General features: G+C 39.6%; 4 protein-coding genes across 8 annotated transcripts; 2 read left to right on the top strand and 2 right to left on the bottom strand.

Moving 5' to 3' along the window:
* LOC138601009 (RNA-binding protein 4.1-like) lies at positions 1 to 4,782 on the bottom strand. Of its 4 annotated transcripts, XR_011308781.1 has the most exons (6): positions 4,756 to 4,782; positions 3,799 to 4,227; positions 3,050 to 3,674; positions 1,230 to 1,308; positions 717 to 787; positions 1 to 643 (listed from the first exon to the last, which is right to left on the bottom strand). XR_011308781.1 is itself a non-coding variant. In XM_069672578.1 (4 exons), the coding sequence occupies exons 2-3, from the start codon at positions 4,205 to 4,207 to the stop codon at positions 3,070 to 3,072; spliced, it is 1,014 nt and encodes a 337-aa protein (XP_069528679.1). In that variant the 5' UTR covers positions 4,208 to 4,227; positions 4,756 to 4,782; the 3' UTR covers positions 1,315 to 2,742; positions 3,050 to 3,069. The 4 variants fall into 4 exon arrangements, 1 of the variants encoding a protein (XP_069528679.1); XR_011308780.1 differs by having other exon boundaries at positions 717 to 1,308; XR_011308782.1 differs by lacking the exon at positions 1,230 to 1,308.
* A 5,733-nt stretch (positions 4,783 to 10,515) lies between these two features.
* grpel1 (GrpE-like 1, mitochondrial) lies at positions 10,516 to 13,737 on the top strand. Its single transcript, XM_069672493.1, has 4 exons — positions 10,516 to 10,595; positions 11,946 to 12,093; positions 12,476 to 12,557; positions 12,925 to 13,737. Exons 1-4 carry the CDS (start codon positions 10,528 to 10,530, stop codon positions 13,269 to 13,271), a joined length of 645 nt encoding a protein of 214 aa, XP_069528594.1. The 5' UTR covers positions 10,516 to 10,527; the 3' UTR covers positions 13,272 to 13,737.
* A 1,831-nt stretch (positions 13,738 to 15,568) lies between these two features.
* tada2b (transcriptional adaptor 2B) lies at positions 15,569 to 21,268 on the bottom strand. 2 transcript variants are annotated; one of them, XM_069672362.1, is made up of 4 exons: positions 20,984 to 21,253; positions 19,395 to 19,851; positions 18,999 to 19,274; positions 15,569 to 18,923 (listed from the first exon to the last, which is right to left on the bottom strand). In XM_069672362.1, the coding sequence occupies exons 1-4, from the start codon at positions 21,251 to 21,253 to the stop codon at positions 18,643 to 18,645; spliced, it is 1,284 nt and encodes a 427-aa protein (XP_069528463.1). In that variant the 3' UTR covers positions 15,569 to 18,642. The 2 variants fall into 2 exon arrangements, with proteins under 2 accessions (XP_069528463.1, XP_069528464.1); XM_069672363.1 differs by having other exon boundaries at positions 15,569 to 19,851; positions 20,984 to 21,268.
* A 228-nt stretch (positions 21,269 to 21,496) lies between these two features.
* cfap184 (cilia and flagella associated protein 184) lies at positions 21,497 to 24,651 on the top strand. Its single transcript, XM_069672724.1, has 3 exons — positions 21,497 to 22,210; positions 23,858 to 24,187; positions 24,271 to 24,651. The coding sequence occupies exons 1-3, from the start codon at positions 21,497 to 21,499 to the stop codon at positions 24,574 to 24,576; spliced, it is 1,350 nt and encodes a 449-aa protein (XP_069528825.1). The 3' UTR covers positions 24,577 to 24,651.
* Positions 24,652 to 24,796: the final 145 nt, after the last annotated feature.

Raw genomic sequence — 24,796 nt, 5'->3', positions numbered from 1 at the left:
GCAATTTATCGAATACATTTTATTAACAAAATAGTGCAACAAACAGCTTTGTATAGAGTAATCTACAGTATATACATGAAACAGTTTTAGGTTCATATATAGAAGTTCATGAAAATAAGCTAATAGACAAAGAACAGGCTCGAAATTTGTGTGTAAAGGGTTATTCAATGTTTTTAAAATAACATTTCAGGTCATATTGACTGTACCAAAATTCTGTCGCATTTGCAACATTACAATATCAAACAACATAATTCAAATGCTAATGAAAACTGCCTTTCAGCTAACTTAGGAGCATTTACATCTGTTTCATGTTGACTGATGCATTTTCCCTCTTAAAAACGAATTAAATAAAATTTAAAATCGACTTGCTCCACACTCATTCTAATCAATTATGTAGAGAGGGCTGGTGCCAGGACCGTTGTAGGTGGGAGAAATGTTTTTGTTTTTTAAGATGCTACTTTGGTTGGTAAGAATCAGCATAAAATGTGACCTTTAGGATTGCTCAAAGTTCACTTTCCTCCATCAAGGCTATTGATCTTTAGTCATCAGCTGCAGAGAACGACTTGACCATTAAGGCTTTCTGAGGACTGGACACTCCAGCTCCTTGAAGATCAAAATGTTCGTCAAGGTCCACATCTACTTCCTGTAAAAACAAAACACATTGTACACAAAGCTCACAATAAAGAAACATTTCTGACGGACTTCAATTTGCTTACCTTAAACTCCAGGACGATCAAAACCCGGCTCGTAACGTTCAGAGAGCCATCACAGCTTTCATAGGAGAGGCCTGCAGACAACGGACAGGGTCAGTGGTCAATCATCATAACTGATGGCGTCAAAAGTTGTTTTTTCGTCCCTACTGCATGCCTAGGTTGTATTACCGAATTTTTATAAGACCCAATTAAAAATAAGCAAGTACATTAAGGCTTCCAATATCAAAACCCAAGAAAAGAAATCACACCTTCATAATGACACTAATTGAATGATGAACTACATCATCATCGAAGCTAGACTTTGAGTTAAATTAAAACTCCAATTTGGCAAGATGATCAATTTGAGGGTATAATAAAACTGTTTTAAAGAATGTAAAGCCCTCGAGATTTTAAGTTTGAACTTTTCCCAGCATATAGGAACATTGCAGCATGGATGCAATAACACAAGAGGGAGGCAGGAGACAGTTTATAGTATTAGTAGGTGGTATTATGCAATATAGTTTAAACATGACCTACCTCTCCTCTACAGGATGCTGCACATCTTCCCAGGATGACTTACCATGAGCTGGCACATCCTTTCAAAGAGTCTAACAACCTACAAAGAGCAGAAATACTAAGAAATCCAAGACTGCATGCAATAAAAAGGTGTCAATGTTGATAGTAAACACAAAAATGGAATGTGTGACTAACGTGAACACAATGATACAAAAATCGGGTCATCGCAAAGGTCTGTTTTTTTTTAAAACCATGTTCTACTTCTGGAAAAACACAAATGTCTCAACTCAAAAGTAGGCAACAGATACACATGTAAAAAAGTCACATGTAGCCAAAGAAGAATACCAACAAGTTCAAATTTTTGGCCATTTTATAAAAAGAAAAAAAAAAAAATCACTCCTGGTTAGTCGACAGCTACAAGTTGCATTTACTATGTTAACTTTGAGGGGTTTTGCAAGGGAATGTGATGTGAAGCTACTTTGCCATTGTTCAAGTTTGCATACATATATTTTACAGGGGAAATGACGTACGGAAGAAGTAATAATTTAACCTTCAACTGCTACAATTTTCCCCCCTTCACTTCGCTGAACTTCCATAAACGAGTTGACTTCGGAGCAGACTGGGTGATGCTTTGCAAAGGAAAACTATAGAGTCTTGCATGTTTTGCAGTATTTTCACTGGGTATGACTGCGAAAACATCATCTACCATGTGTCGAGCTAACAACTATGAAGGCGAGTTAAATGCCTGGGTTTTACTGAAAAGGTCTGGTCCGTTGAAAAGTGTCTGACTGCCAACTTGGACTTAAAGGCCTAACCAACGAAGAAGAATTTCACAGTTAAAACGTTGTTTTTGGTTTGATTTGTTTATTAAAAGGCCTTCAAATGAAAAGCATTTTGTAAAGTAAATAAAATCATACATAACGGTGCTATAGATTTTCGCAAGAAAATATAACAAAGCGTAAAAAGAAACAAAACCACACTGGAACTTTTGATTTGTCATGCTAACATGTGTCGCAAATCTTACCGATTGCTGTAGAACCCTACACACCAAGTATTATATTAAAGCACTTTGACACTCATCAGCATTTTCAACCTGCAACCTTAGTCTGAACACAAATTTTTTTTTTTTAGAAAGACTAACATTTTCCATTTTAATTACTTCCCTTGTTAAGAAATTATGTCAGTTACCCAGAGTCCATATCCATTAAGAAAGATTGAAAAGCAAAGTGTTTTTGGCTATTGACAGAACTGCGTCACACTGAAATAGACTGGGCTACTAAGCCAGCTTCCTATTCTGCAAACATTTTAAGGACTTGTAAAGGTAAAATAAGCAGAGGAACAGAAAAAGCATAAAATAGCTCAGAAGAGTATGTGAACTTTAGACATGGAATCGTATGTTTTAAAATACGGGGCTGTCCGCAATACAGTATCTTCCAGTAAGTCTCAGGCGAACGCAACGCAATCCGCCAAAGACGAGGGGATGCATAGCGCCACGTGCATCAGCAGACGACGACGATCTTGTCATATTCTAAACCTGGAAAGAGAGCACACCACACATGTCAAGGAGCGCATTTTATTCAGGATACGCGCAAGAATTTTCTTTGATGTTAAAGCAGCAATATTTTAGGATTCTATCAGCAATGTTTAACTGCTGCATATTGAACTCTTGGCTGGACAAGTTTCAGGAATTAAGAGCTTTGGCTGATGGAGATGGTTTTTAGCGTGATTCTACCTTAAATTAACGATTGAAATTAATTTTGGTAGATATCCATTGAGCATTTTCTCAATATGCCTACTATATCAAGTGATTTGTGATATCATGACACAAACTCTGTTCTCACCTTGTATTTCATTCGTATTCCTAATAGCCTGCATATCGAGGTGGTGGTGGCGGCAGTGGCACTCTGTCTGTGAAGGCGTCCCTGGGGCGGGGAGGTGCATACATCTGAGGCCTGGACAGCGGGGAGAGGCGAGACCGCTCATATGGGTACCCATTACCAGCTGATGGAGGAGGTGGAAGGGGGGCTCGTCTGATGGGACTTCGATCCCTGATCATGTAGGATGGAGGAGGAGGAGGGAGTGGACGCCGCTCGTATGGGCTCTCCATTACGAGACGTTCTCTAACTAGTGCTGAGGGAGGAGGTGGTGGAGGGGGGATGGCACGAGAACGCCTGTCATCATAACCACCTGTGCTGTAAGGACGGGCTCTATATTTCTCATAGTAATCAACCACCTCGTAACCATCTCTCTCGCCATAGCCACGGTCAGGATATGGTGCTCGTCTCGGTGGAGGGGGTGATGGGGGTGGAGGAGGATAAGCTGGCATGCGGCCTCTGTAGGGAGGCTCAGGCCTCTCCCCTGGGTAGCGAGGAGGATAATACCCTCTGCCTGGCGGAGGTGGATAGTCCCCCTCCTCCTCATGTCCTCTGGGTCTGCTTTTTGATATCTGAACATGTATGCGCTTTCCTGAGACAAAAACAAAACAAAAATACATTCCTCAAATCTAAAGGCTGAATATGAATAGCATGGAAAACCCACTAACCTAAAATCCTTTCATTCATAGAGAAGAATATCGGGAATATCTACTTACCTTGAAACTCTGTGTTATCCAGACCCTGTATGGCATCCATGGCTTCATCAGAATTGAGCATGTGCACAAAGGCAAAGTTCTTGACGATGGCACACTCAGTGACTGTGCCATACTCTTTAAACAGCTCACGGAGCTCTTTATCGAACCCCCTTTCTACATTAGCGATGTGAAGCTTCACAGGGCCCTGGTTCTTTCCTCTGCTGGGCTCAACATTTATGGGCCTGCCATTCAGCTTATATTTGTCTAGCTCAGAGATGGCTTTATTAGCTGCCTTGCGATCATCCATATGCACGAAAGCATAGTTTTTGTACTTTGCACATTCTGTCACTGTGCCATACTGGGTGAACAGAGCTTCCACTTCCTCCTTCCCAGCTTCGGGAGACAGGTTCCCAATGAAAATCTTCACCATTGTAGCTCCAGTGTAATTCTCTAAAATGGATAAAGACATAATGAGACAACACAGGCCGTCATGTACCAATAGAAGTAAACAGTGAGAGAGCAAATGGTTACACTGTAACGTCATTACCAGAAAATAGAAAGCGTGTAATCGAGGCGAGTGCCGGCTAAAGGCCAACGGGGCAAAATCAACAATAAAAATCTTAAATGTCAAAATGAATCATACGCTTACTAAACTCTAAATGTTGTTACTAACTTACAATAGATACTACTGCACATGCAGCTGACTTACTAAAAGTAAAAATCGAAAAAGTTTCCGTGTGTGCACTTCCTCGTTACAGAGCTGCTGGCCAGTCTGGTTCATTTGAATTGTATTTGTTAGCAAGCTAGCATTAGCTCCAAGGTGCTAGCCATTTTTACTCGCACCAATAAACCTAATAAAAAACAGTTCAGCCATTGCCAATGTATGCTGATACGTTTATTAAGTTTAATACTTCAAATGTTACAAAGGCGATAGAAAAGAATGGAGAAACGACAAGAAATATTTACGACGATACTCACCACTTGTGAACGGCGCCACAACGAAGTCGAAACTCCAAAGATATAATAGACCGGATACTGGCTGGCGATAAGCACACAAGTATGAATCTGGTTGGTGGAGAAATGTGTCGCTCAAATATTACAAACTATGATTGGTTGAGGCAAGAAATTAAGTTTATATTGGAAAAGGCAAGGTATGAGTGTGTTGCAAAAAGTTTGCCTTCACTTGTAGAAATGTAAAATAGGTAATTTTCTGTTTTTTTCTGTTTGCAGATACACAAATTCTCACTCCAAGTATAATGTGTCTTAAACGGCTCGTTTTACCTTTTGTTTTTCGACCAAAAACGAGAAATCGGAAGCAGGGAGCAGTAATCAAAAAAAACAAAACAAAAAAACACAAAACCAATTCAAAGGAAACGGTCCAATTAGATTTTTGTCCACTTATTATATAGATTTTTATCGCAATGAATAAAGGAATACATTTGGGCTGTCACGTGACACGGAAGTAATAGTTAAAATGTCAAAATAAAAGCCCCTAAACAGCGCTAGCTGGCAGATGGGTAGGTAGGTGGGTAGATTCAAATTCAGTTTAACTTAAATCTACATTCTTATATATATAAAAAAAATTCATACTAAAGAGTCCAGAACATTTTTTGCAAGTCTGCAAAACATTCTGTTGCATATTTTGTTTCATCTTAACCCCAAATTAACCTTTAAAGGAAGATTAGGCAGTTTTAAAAAAAAATCTAATTTCTTTCAAACACATTTGGGCTAAATTTCACATCTCTACATCACAGATTTTGGTTTACTTATTTCCTTTTTTATCAATTTATCAAGATTTTGTGATCTCTTGTGAGTTTTTTAAATAAAGTGATATGAATTTAGGTTGTGTATAGTTATCATAGTCCAGCCGAAGAGAGCATCTTCAAATTCACCAGCAGAGGGCCCCATCTTCCACCCTAAAACTTCGCCACCTAACATGATACTAACTTCGGTATTATGACAGTGTTGATTTTGGACAACATGATACCGGTCAATGAACACGTCTCCTCCAATGACTGTATGGTCTCGTCAGTGAAAAGTAAACAGAGCCAGTGAGTTGCGAGACTGAGCATGCTCAGTTTCTTGTGTCTTCGGCAAACCCCCCGGATGACCCCACGTCATCACTTCTTTGACAATTTGCCACATTAATAGGCATCACTCAAGAACCCAGCAAAGAAGAGCTGGAGGGAGAAGTGAAGAGCACATGCCTACTCAGCATTATGCTTAGTTAGTTTGTTAGTTATGCTTTATTGTTGACAGAGTTTAAAATTGCTTAAGTCACAAAGGCATGTTCAAAAATGTGCCCAAGTCATTTATTCCTCTTATGTTACATAATTGACAGACATTGTTATTAGTATTTCAATAGTCATCTATTGTCATAAACTTTTTGAGTGAAATTATTATGATGATATTATGATTAATAATATTATATATTCAATATAATGGTTCAGTTTTTTGTGTTTTCTGAAAAATGTGAAAAAATCACTTAGCCCATTAATTTAAGAGGGTGTTGATATAGCACCTTTAATTAAAAGGCAGGAGAAGGAGGAGGACGAAAATTATAAGAGGAGGATGAAAGAAAGAAAAAGGCAGGAGAAAGAGGAGGACGAGAATTTTAAGAGGAGGATGAAGAAAAAATGGAACGACAGGAGAAGGAGGCTGAAGTAAAATATCAGAGCGAGAAGAAGGAAAAAGTAACCCCTGTCTTCTCTTATCCACAAGTGTCCTTAATAGTAACAAAAAAAACTGAAATAGATTCAAACATAAGAAAGGGTCAAGTATGGAAGACTGATTACCGATGACGGGAAGATCCCCCTGCCAAACCTTGGGACAACCAAAGACAGCCACGATTACTTGACCCCAACACAACTGTGAGCAGGCACAGTGTGCAAGAACTCTGACAGAAGATGAAAAGGCAAGTATGGAAGGCTGGTTTGCCTATGACGGGTAAGATTCCCCCTGCCAAACCGTGAGTACTTGACCTCTACGCTGCTGTGAGCAGGCACAGTGTTCTTAGACTGGAAAGAGTCCCTACAAAGAGAACTCTTCCTTGTTCTAAAGCTGTCTTTGGATGAAATGTTATGTTCCTGTGAAACAACTAGCGGGATGCTAGTCTATTTTGCATATTAAAACATTTTCTTTCAACTACACATCAGTGCACCAGCTGGGCGTAAAATCCGACTTAGCTACAACCGACTTCTTGATTCGAATTCACACGGAGTGCACTAAGCCGAACTGACACCGGACACCAGTCTAATGATGTGTGTCCACATGAACAGTGGTGACTGTTGCAAAGCAACACACTTCTCCATTCTCCAATTTCTCTGACCAATTATCTACAGAAAAACAGGACTACACAAAACAAAAGTAAAGAAAAATAAATTTTACAGATAGTGAAATAAGGAAACTCAGAGTTGTATGCAGAACATAAAAATGTTCTCACAGGAAAACTGAACAACAGACAAACAAAACAAAAGCTATCGACAGGGCGGGTCAGCACCACGTTTCTGTCCAACACATGCCATAGCTGAGGGGAGAGTGCTTCACTTAATTCAAATAGGACTTGTCTGTTTGAAACGAAAAATTTCGATCAACTTACTGTCTGATCACAGATGACTAAAAGATAAGCCCGGGTGCAATACAAACAGGGCTAAAGTCTAATTGGTGCACAGGGCGTAATTTAAAGTCTGTTGTAACTTTCAGCTCTAAGATGGACGTAACCTTACACCCAGGGGTACGCCCAGCTGGTGCACTCGGCTACTGGAAGCTAGGGAGGGACTGGTCATGAATATTTATGTGTGCGTGTTATTCAAAATTAGTCAGTGTTGAAGGCCAAAAAGAAACGAGTCCTGCTGAACACCATCATCAAGACACTGTCACAGGTAAAAACAGACACAGTTGTATTTATTTAGGTTTTTTTTTTTACCTCTTTTATTTATAAATGTGTAGAGAGTCTGAGGGATTTTAGATGGCAGTCTTAAGCATTCTTTTGCTTTCTGCAAGGGACAAGGTCCCAGAGTTGCTCATTTATTTGCCCAGTATCCACAAGGAAAGCCAAAAAAGCTTTTTGCTAAACCTAGCCTGCCACAGGAGAAGCTGTAGCTAAAAACACAGCTCACCAAGAGCATAAATAAGCCAACTTTGCTCTAACTAAGCTCATCCTTCCTAAAATGATTGTGGACTGTAAAAGAGTTAAACTGGGATAAATAATATAACAGCACCTACTGTCATTTTCATATCTCAAAATCTCATATCTTTCATTTTTGGTGCTGAAGGACTTTATTGTTAGAAACCAGTATCTTTACTCTGTTTCCCTCTGTGTTCAACAGAATGTATCGAGGATTACTGGTGCCTGGGTTTACATCGCTATGCCAGCTTCAGGAATTTTCGGACAGCCCTGCTGACGCTCTACCAAGTGTGAACCGGAGACAAATGGAGCAGGATTTACGCACAAAATCATACATGCATACACAAAAGCCCTTCACAAATATTAGCCCAAAACCCAAATATGTAGACCAAAGATAAATGATGGGTTGAGTTGAAACCGATGTCTACAGCATTCTGAAACCAGCTGGGTTTGACAATGTTTCGCGGAGACGAACCAATTTAAAGAGCTGCAACTTTTCTCTGCAACATTCTACCACGGTTTTGTCTAGTCCTCAATCTTTAGTCTGAACTGGGCTTTTCTAAAAGGCAGCTTTTTTTTTTTTTTTCGTTTTTACTATTGTACGTGTGTTGCTGGTAGTTAGCTCCTAGCAGGGTCTCCAAAGGCAAAGGCAAATTTGTCCCAGGACAGGGGTCAGACGAAATCTGAAATCTTTCTTTGATGTTTCAGAGAAATCTAACTAACTTCTGTCTCCCCCTGGAGGAGGATCATTACCAGGACTCTGAGCTGGACATGATGGCAACAGGGGAGAAAGTCCAACCCATTTTAGTCACATCAATGCAGAGGAGTCCAGCATGAGAACTGCTGACAGTGGCTTCTGCAGCCCAGGCCTCTAAACTTTGGAGCTACCTAAGTGATGACATTAGGTTTGCTAATTAATAATTAATAATTAATCTAAAATTCTATGATGTTTTTATATTTTCCATACATTAATCGTTTTATTATTCTTTACATTTGTATACTTTAATTCGGTGGTGTTGCTGCAACTGTATTGTCATAATGATGAACACACAGCAAAATCACTACAGCTCTCACAATCAGCCTCAGACCCAATTTTAAGGTGAAACCCAGAATGTATAATGTTCAGAACTATGTAGCTTCTTTTATATGTTTTTTTTTTAGATTCAAATATTCTATTGAATCTTTGAAATGTCCTGGGATATGAAAATTAATTAAGCCCCAAGTTATACATCATGGCATTCATTTCATCACTGCGGCCAAGATAAATAATGGCTTACAAGATTTTAAAAACAACATTGTTTTATTCAGCCCTGATGTTTTTAGACGAGACATACAGGCCTAACACAGAAGATGGAGTTTTTATGTAGGCCAAATAAAGTAACAAGAAGCAGGTCATTGTCCAACACTTATAACCAAGAAAATAAATAAATACCCCAAATCTATTTCTGTTCCAGGTATTCATTAGGTGGCCATTTTCCTCTGACAAAAGCTCAGATAATGCAATAATGTCGCACTGCTGTGTTCCAGGTTTGCAAATAATATAAACATATAGAAAATCCCTGTTGGAGTGACCTGTCAATCGCAGGTAGCCATGCACTGAAGCAAGCCCCACTTTATCCTCTATTTGACTCTAAATGGGAGCATCATTTACTAAATGGACATCATGCACATATGACATATGACTGATCTCAGAGTAAAAATTGCAAGATTTTTATTACATAAATAGTTTTCAAAATCTAAGGCAAGGCAAGATCCTTTATTTTTAATCAGAAACATCTGTTGCATCACTCCCTTTAAAGCCACAAGACTCCACTCACGAAAACAGTATATTTACCTTGCATTAGACGGGAGTTGCTGGTCATTAAAGTTGTTTTTTACGAGTCTGCCCCTTCTTCGAATCCATGGTTGCTCAAAATAACACGTTGCTATTCAATTTGTAAGACATCAACCGAAATGTTTTATCAGTTACATTTCTTCTTCTTTAAAACTGTGTTACAAAGGGATTCAATACTATAACAGTACAAGTGAGTAAAGAAAGTATTATTTTGAATTTCACATTAACCCTCAGTGAAATAAAAAGCACTGAATTTATACTCCTGCCAAATTTGAACAATTCCACCTCCTAGATTATGCTTCTTTAACAGAGAATGTTTATCGCCTTAGGCAAACTACCTGCTGCCTTGACACTCTGCCAGCTAACCTTTTTACAGATGTTTTCACTAGCTTAGCACTTGATGTACTACACATTATCTACACTTCTCCAAAACAGCCTTTTTCAGTCTGGATTTTAACCTCACTACAGCACTGAGACTGCACTTGGTGCATACGTATTGAATGGATTATATCAAACTATTTGAGTTGAATAACCAATGAATGAGTAACCTTCTGTTTGATACGCCTGTTCAAAAAACTGTCCTTGGTCACATGTGCAACTTTCACCTTTAACTTTATCTCCACCAAACTACAATGTCGTGAAACTATTTTCTGATTTTGATTGGCCAAACCTGAGAAGTGGTCTTCTTACCGGCTCCTGATTGGCTCAAATGTTACAGCGATTACATCAAGTTTGAGCGTTCCGTAAGCGTGTGTTGTAAGGAGGTTTACCTGAACAGTTAAAGTGAAAAATGGCGAGCTGGTGTGTACGAGCGGTGAGACAGAGCTATTCTCTTGTAGCTTCGCCTGCGCTTAGAAGGTAAAAGCCTTAAAACTCGCCGTTTTCAATTGAAACTAAACTGTAACAGCAATGCTAGACTTTGTTTGTAGGTTAGCTCCTGTTATCATGGAGTTCGGCATAGTAACGTTAGTAGTTAGCTAGCAACGTTAGCTTGACCTTTATGTGAAAAATGCAGACATAAACCGACTATTGAGATGTGTGTTGGAGGTAGCTGTCTCAAAATTAAGCCTAACAAGCGTTTAAGTGTTGTTGTTAGCATGACGCATGAACAGGATGATAACATTACGTGACACAAATGAGCTTAGCCTAATGTTGAAGATAGTGATATATTTAGTATGCTAGGCTAACATTCGATTTGGATATGTTTGTGTGAGATTTCGCAGATATTTACTTTTTATTAGCTGAAGTGTGTTTTAACATCATATTCTGTTGGCTTCAGTTAGTGTGACCTGTCTTATCTTGGAAGGAGAAAATGCCAAACTAAACTCCTTCCGCCAATTTTACGTTCCTGCTACTACTAGTGAATGTGTAGTCTTTCAACATATGGCATTGAATGAAAGGAGTTTGGCGTCATGTGTCCACTCTACTTTATAGGCTAGATAGATGATGACATAATATGGCATGTGTTGACATAGGTTATTCTACTAATTAGAATGAATCTAGCAATTGTTATTTGGCTGTATACTACCATATAAATCGGCGATAATCATATAATGACATTTAAGTTAGTTGCATAACATGGCACATCTATGTAAGTACCAATGACAGTTGTACAATTGGATTGGTATTTAAGCCTTCTGGTGCTGTCAGTGAGCAGGTCTGGACAAAAAACTACCCTGACTTCCAAAGGAAATAATATTTATAATACTAGTTGTATTTTACATGTTATTTACAATACAACCATTGTTATTGTAACTCTAACGTTTAAGTCAGTGCAGTTTACAGTTTATTAGGTTGTGTCATAGTGGAGCTGAAGTAGATGTGACAGAATTTGAACTTTGTAATGTATGATAGGACGGAAATATGTCTGCAATTATTTTCTGTATAAGTCGTTTCTAGTTGGATCAATGAACTGCCAGGAAATGGGGAAAGAGTCCATAAGATGTTTTGTTTTGCCTTACGTTTAGTCTAAAACTTTAACGATTCTATTTACTAGAATACAAGACAAGGAAAAAGAATATCCACATTGGTGACACTGGAGCCTAGGAAGTTTTGCAAGTAATAAGCTATAAAAAGTGAATTTTCTTTTGTGAAGGTAAACAGTCTAAGAGAAGAAAGAATCAGTTGACTTAAGTAGAAGAAGAAAAATGTTCAATAACACAAGTTTTCACAACATAATTAAGTAATTATTGTGTCCTACCAATCCAGGGCGACCCCAAGGTTGTTATGCACAGCCACCCAGCAGAAGAACGGCCACAGGCCGGAGGAGGAGGCTGAGAAGACAGAGCAGAGCTCAGCAGAGAAAGTCCTGGTGGAGGAGAAGAGCCAGCTGGAGGTGCAGCTCAAGGAAATGACAGTAAGTCAGAATTGGCTGCAGACTACTTCACCCCCATTATGTCTAAACTACAATGTTTATTGTAAAACTCCTAGCTTTTGCTACATTTAACCCTAGCGCTCAAACTATTGCCACATTTTAGGCACTATTGTAAGGCTGGAGTTAAGCAAGCAGAGACACTTGCTTCATCTACTTTGACTGCATTATACAGTCTTAAGAATTTACCGTACCATAATCATCTTTGTGAAGTGAACTTTCTTTCATTGAGTTTAATCTAAAAAAACAATTAAAATATGAATTGTATACTCTTTACAAAAAGTACTAAACATTCATAGTAACTACTTACAGTTCTTGGCCTTGATTGTTTTAAAGCTGATGTGTCCTGTTTCTGCCATGTCTCCAGGAAAAGTACAAGCGGGCCTTAGCAGACACAGAGAACCTCAGGGCGAGGAGTCAGAAGATGATAGAAGACGCTAAGTTATATGGTAAAAACTCTTGTCTGTTTTTCACAACTTGAATAACACCTAACATGGACTTCACTATGATTATATCCTGCAGGAAAATATTCTGTTCTTGATCAAATATTCTGCAGTTGCACGGTCAAACCACTAGATGGCACCAACAGGCAACTTCACTCTTTGAACAAATGTGTGTTTTTATGACGTGATTGAGCTGCTTACTTTGAACATTTGTTTTATTCTCATTTAAAATACTGGAAGGCTCATAATTATCATTTTTTGGTGGTTTTGTTATCAGCGAAGACATATTTTTCTTCCATTTTTGATCACATTGCACCCGCTGTCTTTTCACCTTAATTAAATTCATGTATTATTGTCACTTGTAAATCACCAGGGATCCAAGGTTTCTGTAAAGACCTGCTGGAGGTGGCAGACATCTTGGAGAAGGCCACAGAGAGCGTGCCCAAGGAGGAGGTGACGAGCCAGAACCCTCACCTGAAGAACCTGTATGATGGCCTGGTGATGACCGAGGTCCAGATCCAGAAGGTGTTTGCCAAACACGGTCTGGTCAAGCTCAACCCCGATGGCCAGAAATTCGACCCCTACGAGCACGAGGCACTCTTCCACGCCCCTGTGGAAGGCAAAGAGCCTGGCACAGTCGCAGTAGTAACCAAAGTGGGCTACAAGATTCATGGCCGCACCCTCAGGCCAGCGCTGGTGGGTGTGGCCAAAGCCCCCTAGATATGATGATGTAACTGTGACAAAGTGGGATTTGTTTTGTAGCCTGGGCGATGGATGAGCTCAGGTACAGCAGACTGGTCAAGGCACCCTGACAAACCTTTTCCCCACATTTCTGTCCTCCTAAAAAGAGACGGAAAACCAACCGAACTGGACTTTGTATCTGGACACCAGTTTTTAAGATAGACAACACTTTGTCTGGCACAGTCTGTACAATAACATTTCAGTTCTTCATCAGTCATGTGAGTCACTTCAGAGTCAGATTTATATCTCCAGATTCAGAAGCAGAAGCTGTCATGTTTCCTCCCACAGCCACAAATCATAACTGGAAGAGAAGCAGATGCAATTTGTTTCAATAAGTTTCACCACCTATAGAGTAGAGCTGATTGTATCATTCCAGACTTTTGTTGTCATGTTTGTGAGATTTTAATTTTATCCTGTGAATAAAACCAGAAACTGTACTTAAGTATCTGAAGAAAGGTCTGAGATGTTCCTCTGAACTGAGGTGGACTTCATATTTTAGGGCTCTGGATGTTACAATGACTGGGGCAAACTTATCAGAGTTCAACTCAGTAGTGCTGGACAGAGCTGTAATACTAAAACAGTAGAATGTGTATGGACCATTGTCCAAACTGTCACAGCATCAGAATAAAGTGACCAATTTTGAAAAGCGCCTTAGTTTAGTGTCTTCCATACACATCTTGTTTTACACATCTTAGGATAGAATAAGAAGAAAGTTATTCCCACTTTCCCTAAACCCTGTGGAGCAGAAAATCTGACGCAGACACCAGCAGTCGACCATGGAGTCAAATCTGAACAAACAGAAACAACTCGCACATTTAGAAGTCAGAGAAGTAGATGTCAATCATACAATAAAAGACACTCTTCATGTCTCTAGAAGTAGCGCCAAAAATCATCACATTTTTAAGTTTTCTTCAGTATCAAATAAATCCAGTGATAATTTTCTGTATATCCATGGCAACACTGTAAATAGGAAAAAGTCCCGTTTTAAGACATAAAATGGTCTGCTTGAAAATATAAATTGATTCTGATATGTTTTTTTCTGCAAAATTACAGCCGAAAAAACAAAACACGTCTATGCCATCATTCAGTGGCAACTTGTTGACACTTAGCTAACTTGAAATGTAATAATAAATAATAGTAACATTAACGTTTGTAGTCAGTAGTGAGTTTGCAAAAATTACAATGGTGGTTACAGTGGCTTGTGCAACGCCAAAGTGGTTGCCATACGTTACACATAATGATATGCATAACGTTGCCCCGCCCATTAACGGGATTGGCTCCTGTGGTTTGTGATGTCTCAAACCTGCCAATCTGAAAACGTGCTGATATGTCTTGTAGCACATGAAAAACACCACATGGAGATGTTTACAAGGATAAACACTTGATTTTTCACTTTAATTTGTTTGACAGATGCTTGAAATAGTAAGCTAGAAGTAATGATGCAACTAGTGAAATAATAAGCTCTAAAAGTAATGGATAAATGGTTGAAATAATAAGGTAAGAGTAATGGATAAATGGTTGACATGTTAGCTAAAAGTAACAGATTAACAGTCCTAATAGCAAGCTTAATTATATGGATAAACGGTTTAAAGTAATGGATAAATTATAGCTATCATAAGTTAAAGGTAATGGACAAAAAGGTTTGAAATTTAAACTAAAAGTATGAGATACATGTTTGATAGAATTGGCTACAAGTAGAGGATAATGGTTGACATAGTGGAAAGTAACAGATTAACATTATTAATAGCTACCTTAAATTATTGGATAAATGATTAAAATATTAAGCAAAAAAGGAATGGATAAACTGTTGAAATAATAAGCTATAAGTATTGTAATATTGGCTGACTGGTTGGCCTAGGTAATGGATTATTGGTTAAGGACTAAATTGATAACTAAAAGTTAGTCTAATGTCTGGATAAAGTGATAAAATAATGGATTGGACAAATACTGTTTTCAGGCACAACCATTCTTTAAATTGACTCTAACCATGAGGAATATTTCCTATGTTTTTCTTGACACTTAATGATTTTATATTTCTCCACACAGTGTACATTACAGTTTTAAATGCTTCCTTGCTTCAAACAATATCATATCACAATGGGCTGTTCTAGTTCTAAATACTGGACCATTTTCTTGTTACATGTGCATTAGTCTCCCATCTTTGTTCGGAAAAGAAGATGGCACATTTTCTTTTGTCAAAATAAACGTTGATTGAACTTTTAATATAGATTTTTAATCAGTTAAATGGTCACAAATAATCATATAATATACCCCACTGAAACTTGAAAAGCATGTTTTTTTTGATTTATAAAAATAGTGAATGAAAACATTGTACCCGGTGTATCCTCATTAACATGCTGCTCTCGTTGAACTCTTCAGACTTGAGAAACAAGCCCTCTCTGTCACAGTTAAAGTGACATTTTCTGTTTTGATAGTGTTAGTTTTTCCCTTAAGACTCAAACGTTCTGCAGATTATTATAAAGGAAACAGGACTAGTTAGATTTATAAAGAATCTGCACTTTTAATACAACTCCATACATACCTTAGTAACGGGACAAAAAACAGGTCCACAGTATCAAACTCAACAGCATGCTGTCACTACACCCAAAGTTTCACAATGCCTCTTTGTAATCCAAAATCTATTTATTACAAAAGCTATAAAAATTTCCATGACACAAAATACTGTACATTTCACAAGTCAGTAATTATAGTTTCTTTTTTCAATTTATCTTACAAAACTATTTACATTTGGTGACAAAAGTAAGCAAACCCTCCCCATACAAAAAATAGTCCCACACTGGGGAAAAAAAAATATCAATGCCATATTATCCTTTCAGACATTTACACCAAAACACCATTTTGGAACTATGTGGAACATTTGGATGTACGTGCAGAACGACACCTCTTACAGAAATCCAAATCTACCATCTACATTCAAAAGAAGGAGAGCCATCAAATTCAATTGACAGTTTCAGATCATTTCTTGTTTGGTTTACAGGCTGGAAATTAGCGTTGCCTTTCTGGAACATTCTGGTTCAGATGGCATTTTGGCTTTTTAAGCTGATCTCTGACCTGGAAATTGCTAACTATTACTTATTTTACAATACTATAAAGTTGCTCATACTTCCCCTCAGCTTCAAAATAAAATGCCTCCCCTGTTCAGTCTTCATCTTCAATAAACCGGCTACATCCAACTCCAATCAGAACATGTTAGCCATGGGTTCATATGCAGTAGCAATAGTGCAAGGAACAAGTCTATGACCAACACAGGTGAGGTGACCAACAAGACCGCAAGACATGGCATTATTTGGGGACCTCTATTAGTTTGTAATTATAGCAGAGGTTGTTTGTAATCTTAAACCTGTGCAAATCTGCTGTGTTTGCAATTTATGAAGTAAAATTTCACTCCAAATTCCCTACCATATTTTATTCCTTACATAACCTCAGTAATAACATCTTGGAACAGTATTACTAAGCGCTATTTTCCTGCCTCTTGCCCCGTCCTGCATTATGGAGGTTGTGCTGGACATTGTAAATTAAAGTTTTGAATACATTTTTGTGCAAAGAAGGAAAATGGAGACAGCACGCTAATAAACACCAAAAGAGAAAAGTATTGGAAGATGATGAGATTGCAGCATGAGGTCAGAAGCATTTTTCAACAGGCTACCAGATGTGCCACAAAAAACAAGAATGGGCGGGTTACCTTCTTAATCACCTGAGGAACCCTGCTAATACTAGTCCCGTTTACACTTAAACTAAGTGTTTTCTATCATTTAAAGATAAGCCTGGCAATATTGCATGCTTTTTCTATTGTCAACAAATCCAATTAAAATCCACATCTTACTACAATACAATGTCCCTTCTCTGTTTGTAGCACTCACATCCACTGGCTCTTATGGAGGACACAAATCATAAGGAAGATAGTGTCATGAATATATAAATTTAAAATTTTCTTTTTTTAAAGTTATACTCAAAAAGCAGTAAAAAGCACATTTTCCAGGGACAGTTTTCAGCTGCAGATTAATACTCATTTGGTGCTCTAATAAGTATTTGGGGCAGCAGGTCGGTGTATGTTGAAGTGAGTCAAAATAAAATGCAATGCATGTGTGTGATGAATAAGCGAGTCAACCAGTTTCAATCTTTTTTGGACAACAATCAAGATCTAGGCCAAAGTGGCAGACGACACACACACTATACTTGTTAGGATCATTGCCATCGTATGTCTGTCTTTTCATGGGATTCGTAGACAGTAAAAAAAAAGAATTACCAGTTATCACTTAAAACCAGATGCAGTTTTTGACTACAATGGAACATGGTTAAGAGCACACAAGGATGAAAAATGATACGATATGAATGAACTTCAACACCCTGCCTTTGCACTTTCCTTCCTTACGGACACAGTAATGAGGCAAAGAATATGAATCTAGGACATATTCCAGCTGCTGTAAAATCCACATATTCACATCCCTTTCTTCTCTATGATTTTAGAGCTCCTGCTGTGAAATAATAGCCGATTCAATAACTTAATTTACATTTAAATAGCTTTCGCGGCCAACGCTCAGTTCGGCTTGGAGAAAAAGCAGGAAAATGAGAATGAGTCACCACTGATGCTTCAGTTCTGCCTTCAAGACAAATGTGAGGTTACCCTTAAAAAACATTACCTATCAAGGGGGACAGGTAACATCTGGTTTGTGAGACCATGAAGTAGTCCACTATTGGGCTTGTGTTTAAGGGATATACTGGTATTTTAAACCTGGGCTCAAAGTACCACTCAAGGCTCTTATTATACTTAGGTTTTTATTCTAAGTGTCTAACAACATTAGGTAAGCTGCCTCAATACGTTGTTTTTTGAATTGGTAGAGTTTGAGAGATCCTGAAAAGCACCTACATTCTACATAGTTTCTGTCACCCAGTAGTGCCATGCTGTGAAAATATGGGCCTTTAACATTTCAAGGAAACGTAATGTTTGGCTTTTGTCCTGTTGCTGTTTCCTTCCCTGTAAGACATCTTCAATGAACCTGTTGCAATAACACTAAAATATCTGTACAACCACAAAATACTTGTTAGCATTGCAGCTATCATCATGTAGTAATCACATGAACACAAAGTACTTTAAACCCACAGTGTTGTATTTTACCCCTGACCCATTCCAAATGTAGAAATATAGGCTTATTTTTGTTCCAAGCCATGGTATGAAAATATAATCTTTCCAGTGGGACATCCTCTTTCTTAGCAATGTACATATTCACAAGTTCACCTTTGAAAAAAGGGTGAAAGCCAGTAGTTTTGTCCTCCCTTCGGAGCATATAACAGATCATGAACTTATTCCTTCCTGAAAGGAGATGTCTCGCTATGAGGCGTCTCGGGATATCCAGCCACTTTCTGTAAGAAAGGTGAGGATGCGCTTCTTCAGCACCTTGTCCAGGTAGCTGGGCAGCCGGCTCTTGGCTGGGATGCCTTGCCTTTTCTGCAGGTGATCTTTGATGATGATGGTTTTGACAGTCAGGTAGCGTGCTGGGCTGAGGTTCAGAGAGTTACACAGCACCTTCTCTCTGTCAGACAGCAGCTCAAAGCCGGTCAGGTTCTCAATGGCAGAAAACTCACCGTCTTTGCCCTCTTCTTTGATCCCACCTCCAATGCCCAGCCCTCCAGTAATGCCTCCCCCGCCTCCGGTTCCCCCGAGTCCAATGCCGGACCCGAGCCCACCCCCTCCTCCGCTTCCCCGTTTAGAGGTTACCACGCTTTTGTTCTCCTTGCGTTTTTCCCGCTTATGGCGCGCTGCTTCATATTCAGAAGACTCTTCCAAGCGGGTGATGCCGTTGCGGCGGTATCGCTGCAGCTCCCGTACCTTTGCCCTCAGCACGCGCTCCTTATGCATGTTTTCAAAGAAATCTTCAAACTCCCGATGGGCCATGAACTGGCAGAGCCCCCGCAGCCTCACCCGCTGCTCCTTCTCTTCCTTGGTGATCTTCCTTTTGGGTGTACTTGGAACAGGACCGGATCCTGCTGCTGTGGTGGATCCTGATCCCACAGTGCCGCTGACAGCTCCTGCCCCGCCCACACCCCCAACAGTGCCTACAACCCCCAGTGCCCCTGGTTTCTCCTTCTCCTTGTCTTTCTTATCTCGGCCAAGGAACCCAGGCACCAGGTTGTAGTCTCGGGCGATGTTCTTGCGTCGTTGCCGTTCTCTGAGCTTGCGCACATACATGTCCACGTGGGCACGTTTCATTTCAATCTCCACATCTTCGTCGTCGTAATTCACAGAAAGCCCGCTGATGAGCTTCTCCGCATCCTGGTCGTATTCAATCTCGTAGTCATCACGTAACGGCATGTAGCCCAGCTGCTGCTGCTCAGCCAGGCTGATGTCCAGTGGAGGGAGTGGGGTGGTGAGGCTGGGGGACAGGGGCCCACCGCTTGGGCAGGTGTGGTCGGTCACTCGGTTGGGAATGCTGTCGGGGATGCAGGCCTTACCCAGGTTTCCATGGATGTACATGGTGACATAGTGCTCCATGACTTCCTGAGGAGTTCTGGATGCTCCGACATGAGCGGCCATGTCCTCCTAAAATACAAACAGGAAGTTGATACTGATGAGCATTTTTGAGGAAATGTATTCACTGGTCTACAAAACAGAGTATACTGAAACAAATCATTGATTAGCTGATTAAATTGGATGATTCAAGTTAGCTTTCGGAATACTGTAATTCAAGCTGTCTGGGAGAAAATGAGACTCCGTTTAGGCTTTAAAAAATCTTGCCTGTGACAGAAGACTACAGCCAAACAAAGGTTGCTTCAGAGAGAGGGCGGTCCTCTTGCCTGTGTTCTGTAAATTTCTTTGCTGGTGCACATCCTTACAACAAAGATTTTTTTTAAATTAACAACCTAAACACTACCTGCAAACATTTTGTAAGGACTTTAACACTATTTGAGTCAATAGAATGAACATGACCATAAGATTTATCATTAATTTCATAATAAATATTGTTAGTATAAGTTGCAACCCTTAACCAAATATTTCATAGCCTGCATTAGTTTAGTTCTAAGTAATACAATGTATGTAAAAATTAATTTCATTCAAGTAATTTTTATTGTTTTTTATCTTTAGGCAGAATCATCCTCCACAAGGTCAACAGGTAACAACCTGGTTATACTACTGCTTATCATGATAAAATTGACCAGTTTAACATTACTTACAGTATCCATAAGGGTATGTTCCATGTTTCGTTAAAATCCTGGTTAAAGGCTTTAATTTGTCACAATTTAGCTAAATGTTTCTTATTTTACTTTTAATGCTCCTAATGGCGTGCACTTATGTCCAGTCACAACTATATTTCTGTAAAAGTCATTATGCTCTCATTTTTGTTGCTGTACTCTCTTACTTCTATTATTATATATTCTATATTATATGTTCCATAAAAATCATGACTTCTAGCCTTAAGTATGATATAAAACAGTCTGATAATATCAAAAAGTTATTGGGAAACGTTTTATCTGTTAGGAGTTATACCGGTCGTACTCAGTCGTTCAACTTTCACGACAGTACGAAAGAATTCAGTTGTCATAAAAGGTAACTTTATCTCTACAAGACAACTTTTTAGCACGGTAGTTACTAGTCTTTCTAAACGAACTTTTTGTAAGGTTATATTGTGTATTATACAGATAAATCAAGTAAAGAAAGTAAAAAATGGATGTACCCAGTTTCCAAATCCATACTGCTCGATGGCATCGAGCAGCGACTGCTCTTCCCTGCTGGTCCATCCTCCCTCTGCCTCGGGACCCCAGAGGGAGAACCGACCGCCGTCGACCTGCTGGTAGCCGTGCCATCTGCGGTGATTCCCGAGTTCTGCTCCCGCAGAGAAGCACTCCGGGCACAGCTCGATATCCGGGCAGTCGGTGCAGCGAAGCCGCAGGTTTGTAACATCTGCAAGGCAGTTAACGCAGTACTTCTTCCCCAGGTCGGCCATGTTGCCTGGCTCCTGCTTCTTGTTGTTGGAGGCAGAACTCCGCGCCTGCGCAGCACGAGCCTCGCCGCGCGACCTACTCACATCCTGCTTGTTAATATTTATGAGTGAGGGTCAGAGCGCCTCTGATTGGCTCTAAGTCCCAGTTTCCAGGACAACTGAAACAAAACGAACAGTTTGATTGACAACAGGGCACGAGCACTATAGCTAAGAAAAATCCAATAATACGTCTATTTTCTACTAAAAATGGACGGTGAGCGAGAAAATGAAGCGAAGAATGGCACAGAGAGGGCGGTGTCAGCAGATTTATTCAATGAGGAAATTTCTCCTATGACTGAAAATGGAAATGAAACTGTCCCATCTGAAATAGTGGCGTCAAATCATGATGAAGAAAGTATGAAAGCCACTGAAGAGGCCCCTGTTAAAGAAGCAGCTACCTCTGAACCAGAAGAGAACACAGGAAATGAACTTCTTGACACAAATCAAAACTTGGATGTGAAGATATCCACAGTCAATGAACAGCCAATATCCCATGAGGAGAGTGTTGTTTTTGAGATCGACTGTAATGACGAAGATGGACCTCATAGACTGCATCTAGAGACCCCAGAGAGAGAGACCACCACTCCACAGGAAGAGGAAGACGAGGCTGAAGAAGAGCCCACTCCTGCAAACAAGGAAGACATCAGCTATGAAGAATACAAGCAGTTCTTACAGGAACTATCTGAGCAGAGAGATAAAGCCAGCCAACACAGCAGCCAGCTGCAGGTGAAGCTGGTGGAGTACCTCAGCAGGGGTGAGGATGAGGCTCAGGTGGAGAGGGAGGAGTCAGAGCAGCTGCAGGAGTATGAGAGGTACATGAACATCCTGAGTGAGCTGAAGCAGCAGATCAACATGGAGTTAGAGTCAGCCCAGCAGCAGGAAGAGGCGCTGAAGGGACAGTCCCAAGAAAAGCTGAACAAGGTTGGTTTTACTAATTCAGTGTGGTTACATGCTCACTAGTGTCCTGGTTTTAAGCCTCATCCTGCTTTTTATCTTACATTGATTATGTGTACATGAAACTGGTGAAATCTGGTTATTCATATTCCTGCATAGATGAAAAGTGCAGTGGATAAATGTGCAGTTGTGTTTTATAAAACACAAAACAAAACAAATTAAAATAGATGCAATATCAGAAGCAATATGGTAGGACAGGAGCTAACATATATTTTTTAATGGTTTTTAACAATTGATACATTGTACCAACATATAGCTAATAGTAAAAATTGTCCCAATTTTAAATGATAAACCAACTGAAAAAGTCTGTTTAATGGCCAGAATATGATTATACATATCGAGATACAGGGGTAACAATATCATATATCGCAATATATTATAGTTGTAATCTCGAAGATCTCAGTTTCATTCTCTTTGGTGGCACCAATGGCGATAAACAGTAATTGCAGGAGCTCATAGACAGTGTCGCATGTGTGACATCCACGGTTGGCTCTGGTTGTAACAGTTGTAACTCTTGATTTTCCATGCTGACGGTCACTTTCCTGTTCCTGTTCAGACTGTTTGCCTTCATCTGAGCGTCAAATTTGTTTCATTTTCTTTGGATTTTCACTTATTTTTGAAGTTGTATTTGTAGTCATCGATCTTTTCTTTGTTTGTTCAGCCATAGTAGATTACTGTTCACTTGCAACGCTTGCTTAGCTCCGCCAACCCTCTTTGGCAGACCAACCACTGCTACGTGATGGAAAACGCGTCACTAACTGGGCGGCGCTTGTGATTTTTTCCATGAAAGTCGCATCAGACACCCAATCTGTAATACTGCAAATGCAAAGGCTTTCATCAGTGGGCCATACGCTCAATCACCATTGTGTTACCTCATTTGGCGATAGATAATGACTAAACTTTATTTAAATAAAAATCTTCAAGATTATCCCTTTAAAATACTGTTAGCAAGACCATATTGCATAGGAATGCTTTCAAGATTACTATTCTTATGTGAGCTAAACAGTGGGATCTGCAGCTGTATTAATAACAGTCCCTGAAACATCCATCCTAATAGCACTACTTGAAATGCATTCTTAGCTTAGCTGGGGAATTAAAATTTACCTAAATTAATGAATTAATGTTTTCATTTAAACTATAAGATTAAAATCAATACACTGCTTTGAAGCAAAATTCAGTTAAGTCAAAATAGTCACCATCTATACAAATATAGTGTTGATTGTGCCTGAATGCAATATAAAGGAAATTGAGGCGGTACTTGCAGTTGCAAAAATAATCTAAAGAGCTAATAATGGTGGGACAGCTGTTAAAATCGACAAAAAATGTGCCCCACATGAAAACATGGTTTCCTAACAAAACAAAACGGGTTATTTTGTAGAAATACAAATGCAGCATCAGGAAGAATAACTTTAAAGCTCCTTTTAAATCATCCCCAGGATTTGCATGAAACCAGTGTTACTCATGAAGTGCTTTTCTGTTGCAAGGTTCTTGTTAAGTAAATCAGACACCTTATATCGGCTTTTAAAATGATTTGAAAGTTATAGGAAAAGTGTGAGTAGAACTGTGTTATGGTGTACTAATCAGTGGTAAAAATGGTCTCATCTTCGTCCTCAGGTGGAAAAGGAATGGCGAGCTTTCGTGGCACTGAAGCAGGATGTGGCTGTTTCAGTACTCAGCCGACGATTTCGTAAACAAGCCGCTCAGGCAAAAGTGGAAACAATTCTCGCAGCAGAGCAGAATCGCCAGGATGAGCTGATAAAGCTGCGCCTCAAGCATCTCAAGCTGAGGCTCAAGATTCACAGGCTGGAGGCAGAGCTCCGTGATAGAGATGAACACAGGGACCCGTTCCAGCTAGAGTTTGAGCGTCTTCAGGCCAAGAGACTAGTACTGAAGAAAAAAACAGAGAAGCAGAAGGAGGAATCATTAAAGATCAGCAGCTTGCAGGTAGGTTGAGTTAACAGGATTTAATATTTTTGTAGTTGCTTCACAAAATAGGGTCAGTTTTGTATGTTCTTCTGCACTCTCAGGTCCTTTCAAATGTAAGGGAGAAGCTGCTCTGGAGCCAGATGGATGTCAAGGCCAAGCGACAGCAGCTGGCTGAGGTGGAAGCCACACTGGCCAGGAAAAGGGAAGTCTTGACCAGGATTAAGAAGACATGTAGCAACCTGCAGAGAGACAACGTGAGGCTGAAGGAGTGTCGTGGGCTGCTGGGGAACAAGGTCCTGCTGCGGGACCTCGAGGACACTGTGGACGCCTGCGAACACCTGGAGGAAAAACTGGAGAAACTAAAGGGCAGGCATGCTAAGATTGTCTTCAAGAGACAACTTAAATAGATATCATAATGTCTTTAGACTGCACAATAGTAAAGAATTATTCAACAGAAAGAGGGAGAATGAGCAGTTTGTAGTATTCAGTGAAATATGTCATTGTAGATAACCATTTCAAACTCAACTAAACTGTTTCCCCAACAGTGTTTAACCAATGTTTTCTAAACAGTGTGGTGTAGTTTGTGTATGGGGATTTTAAGAAAGATATTATGCATTAAAAGATTTT

This window comes from Semicossyphus pulcher, unplaced genomic scaffold (assembly GCF_022749685.1).
Source record: "Semicossyphus pulcher isolate SPU_LCO1_2020_fin unplaced genomic scaffold, fSemPul1.0.p SCAF_21, whole genome shotgun sequence".
NCBI classification, from domain to species: Eukaryota; Metazoa; Chordata; class Actinopteri; order Labriformes; family Labridae; genus Semicossyphus; species Semicossyphus pulcher.
This window is presented reverse-complemented; position numbering and strand designations above follow the sequence as displayed.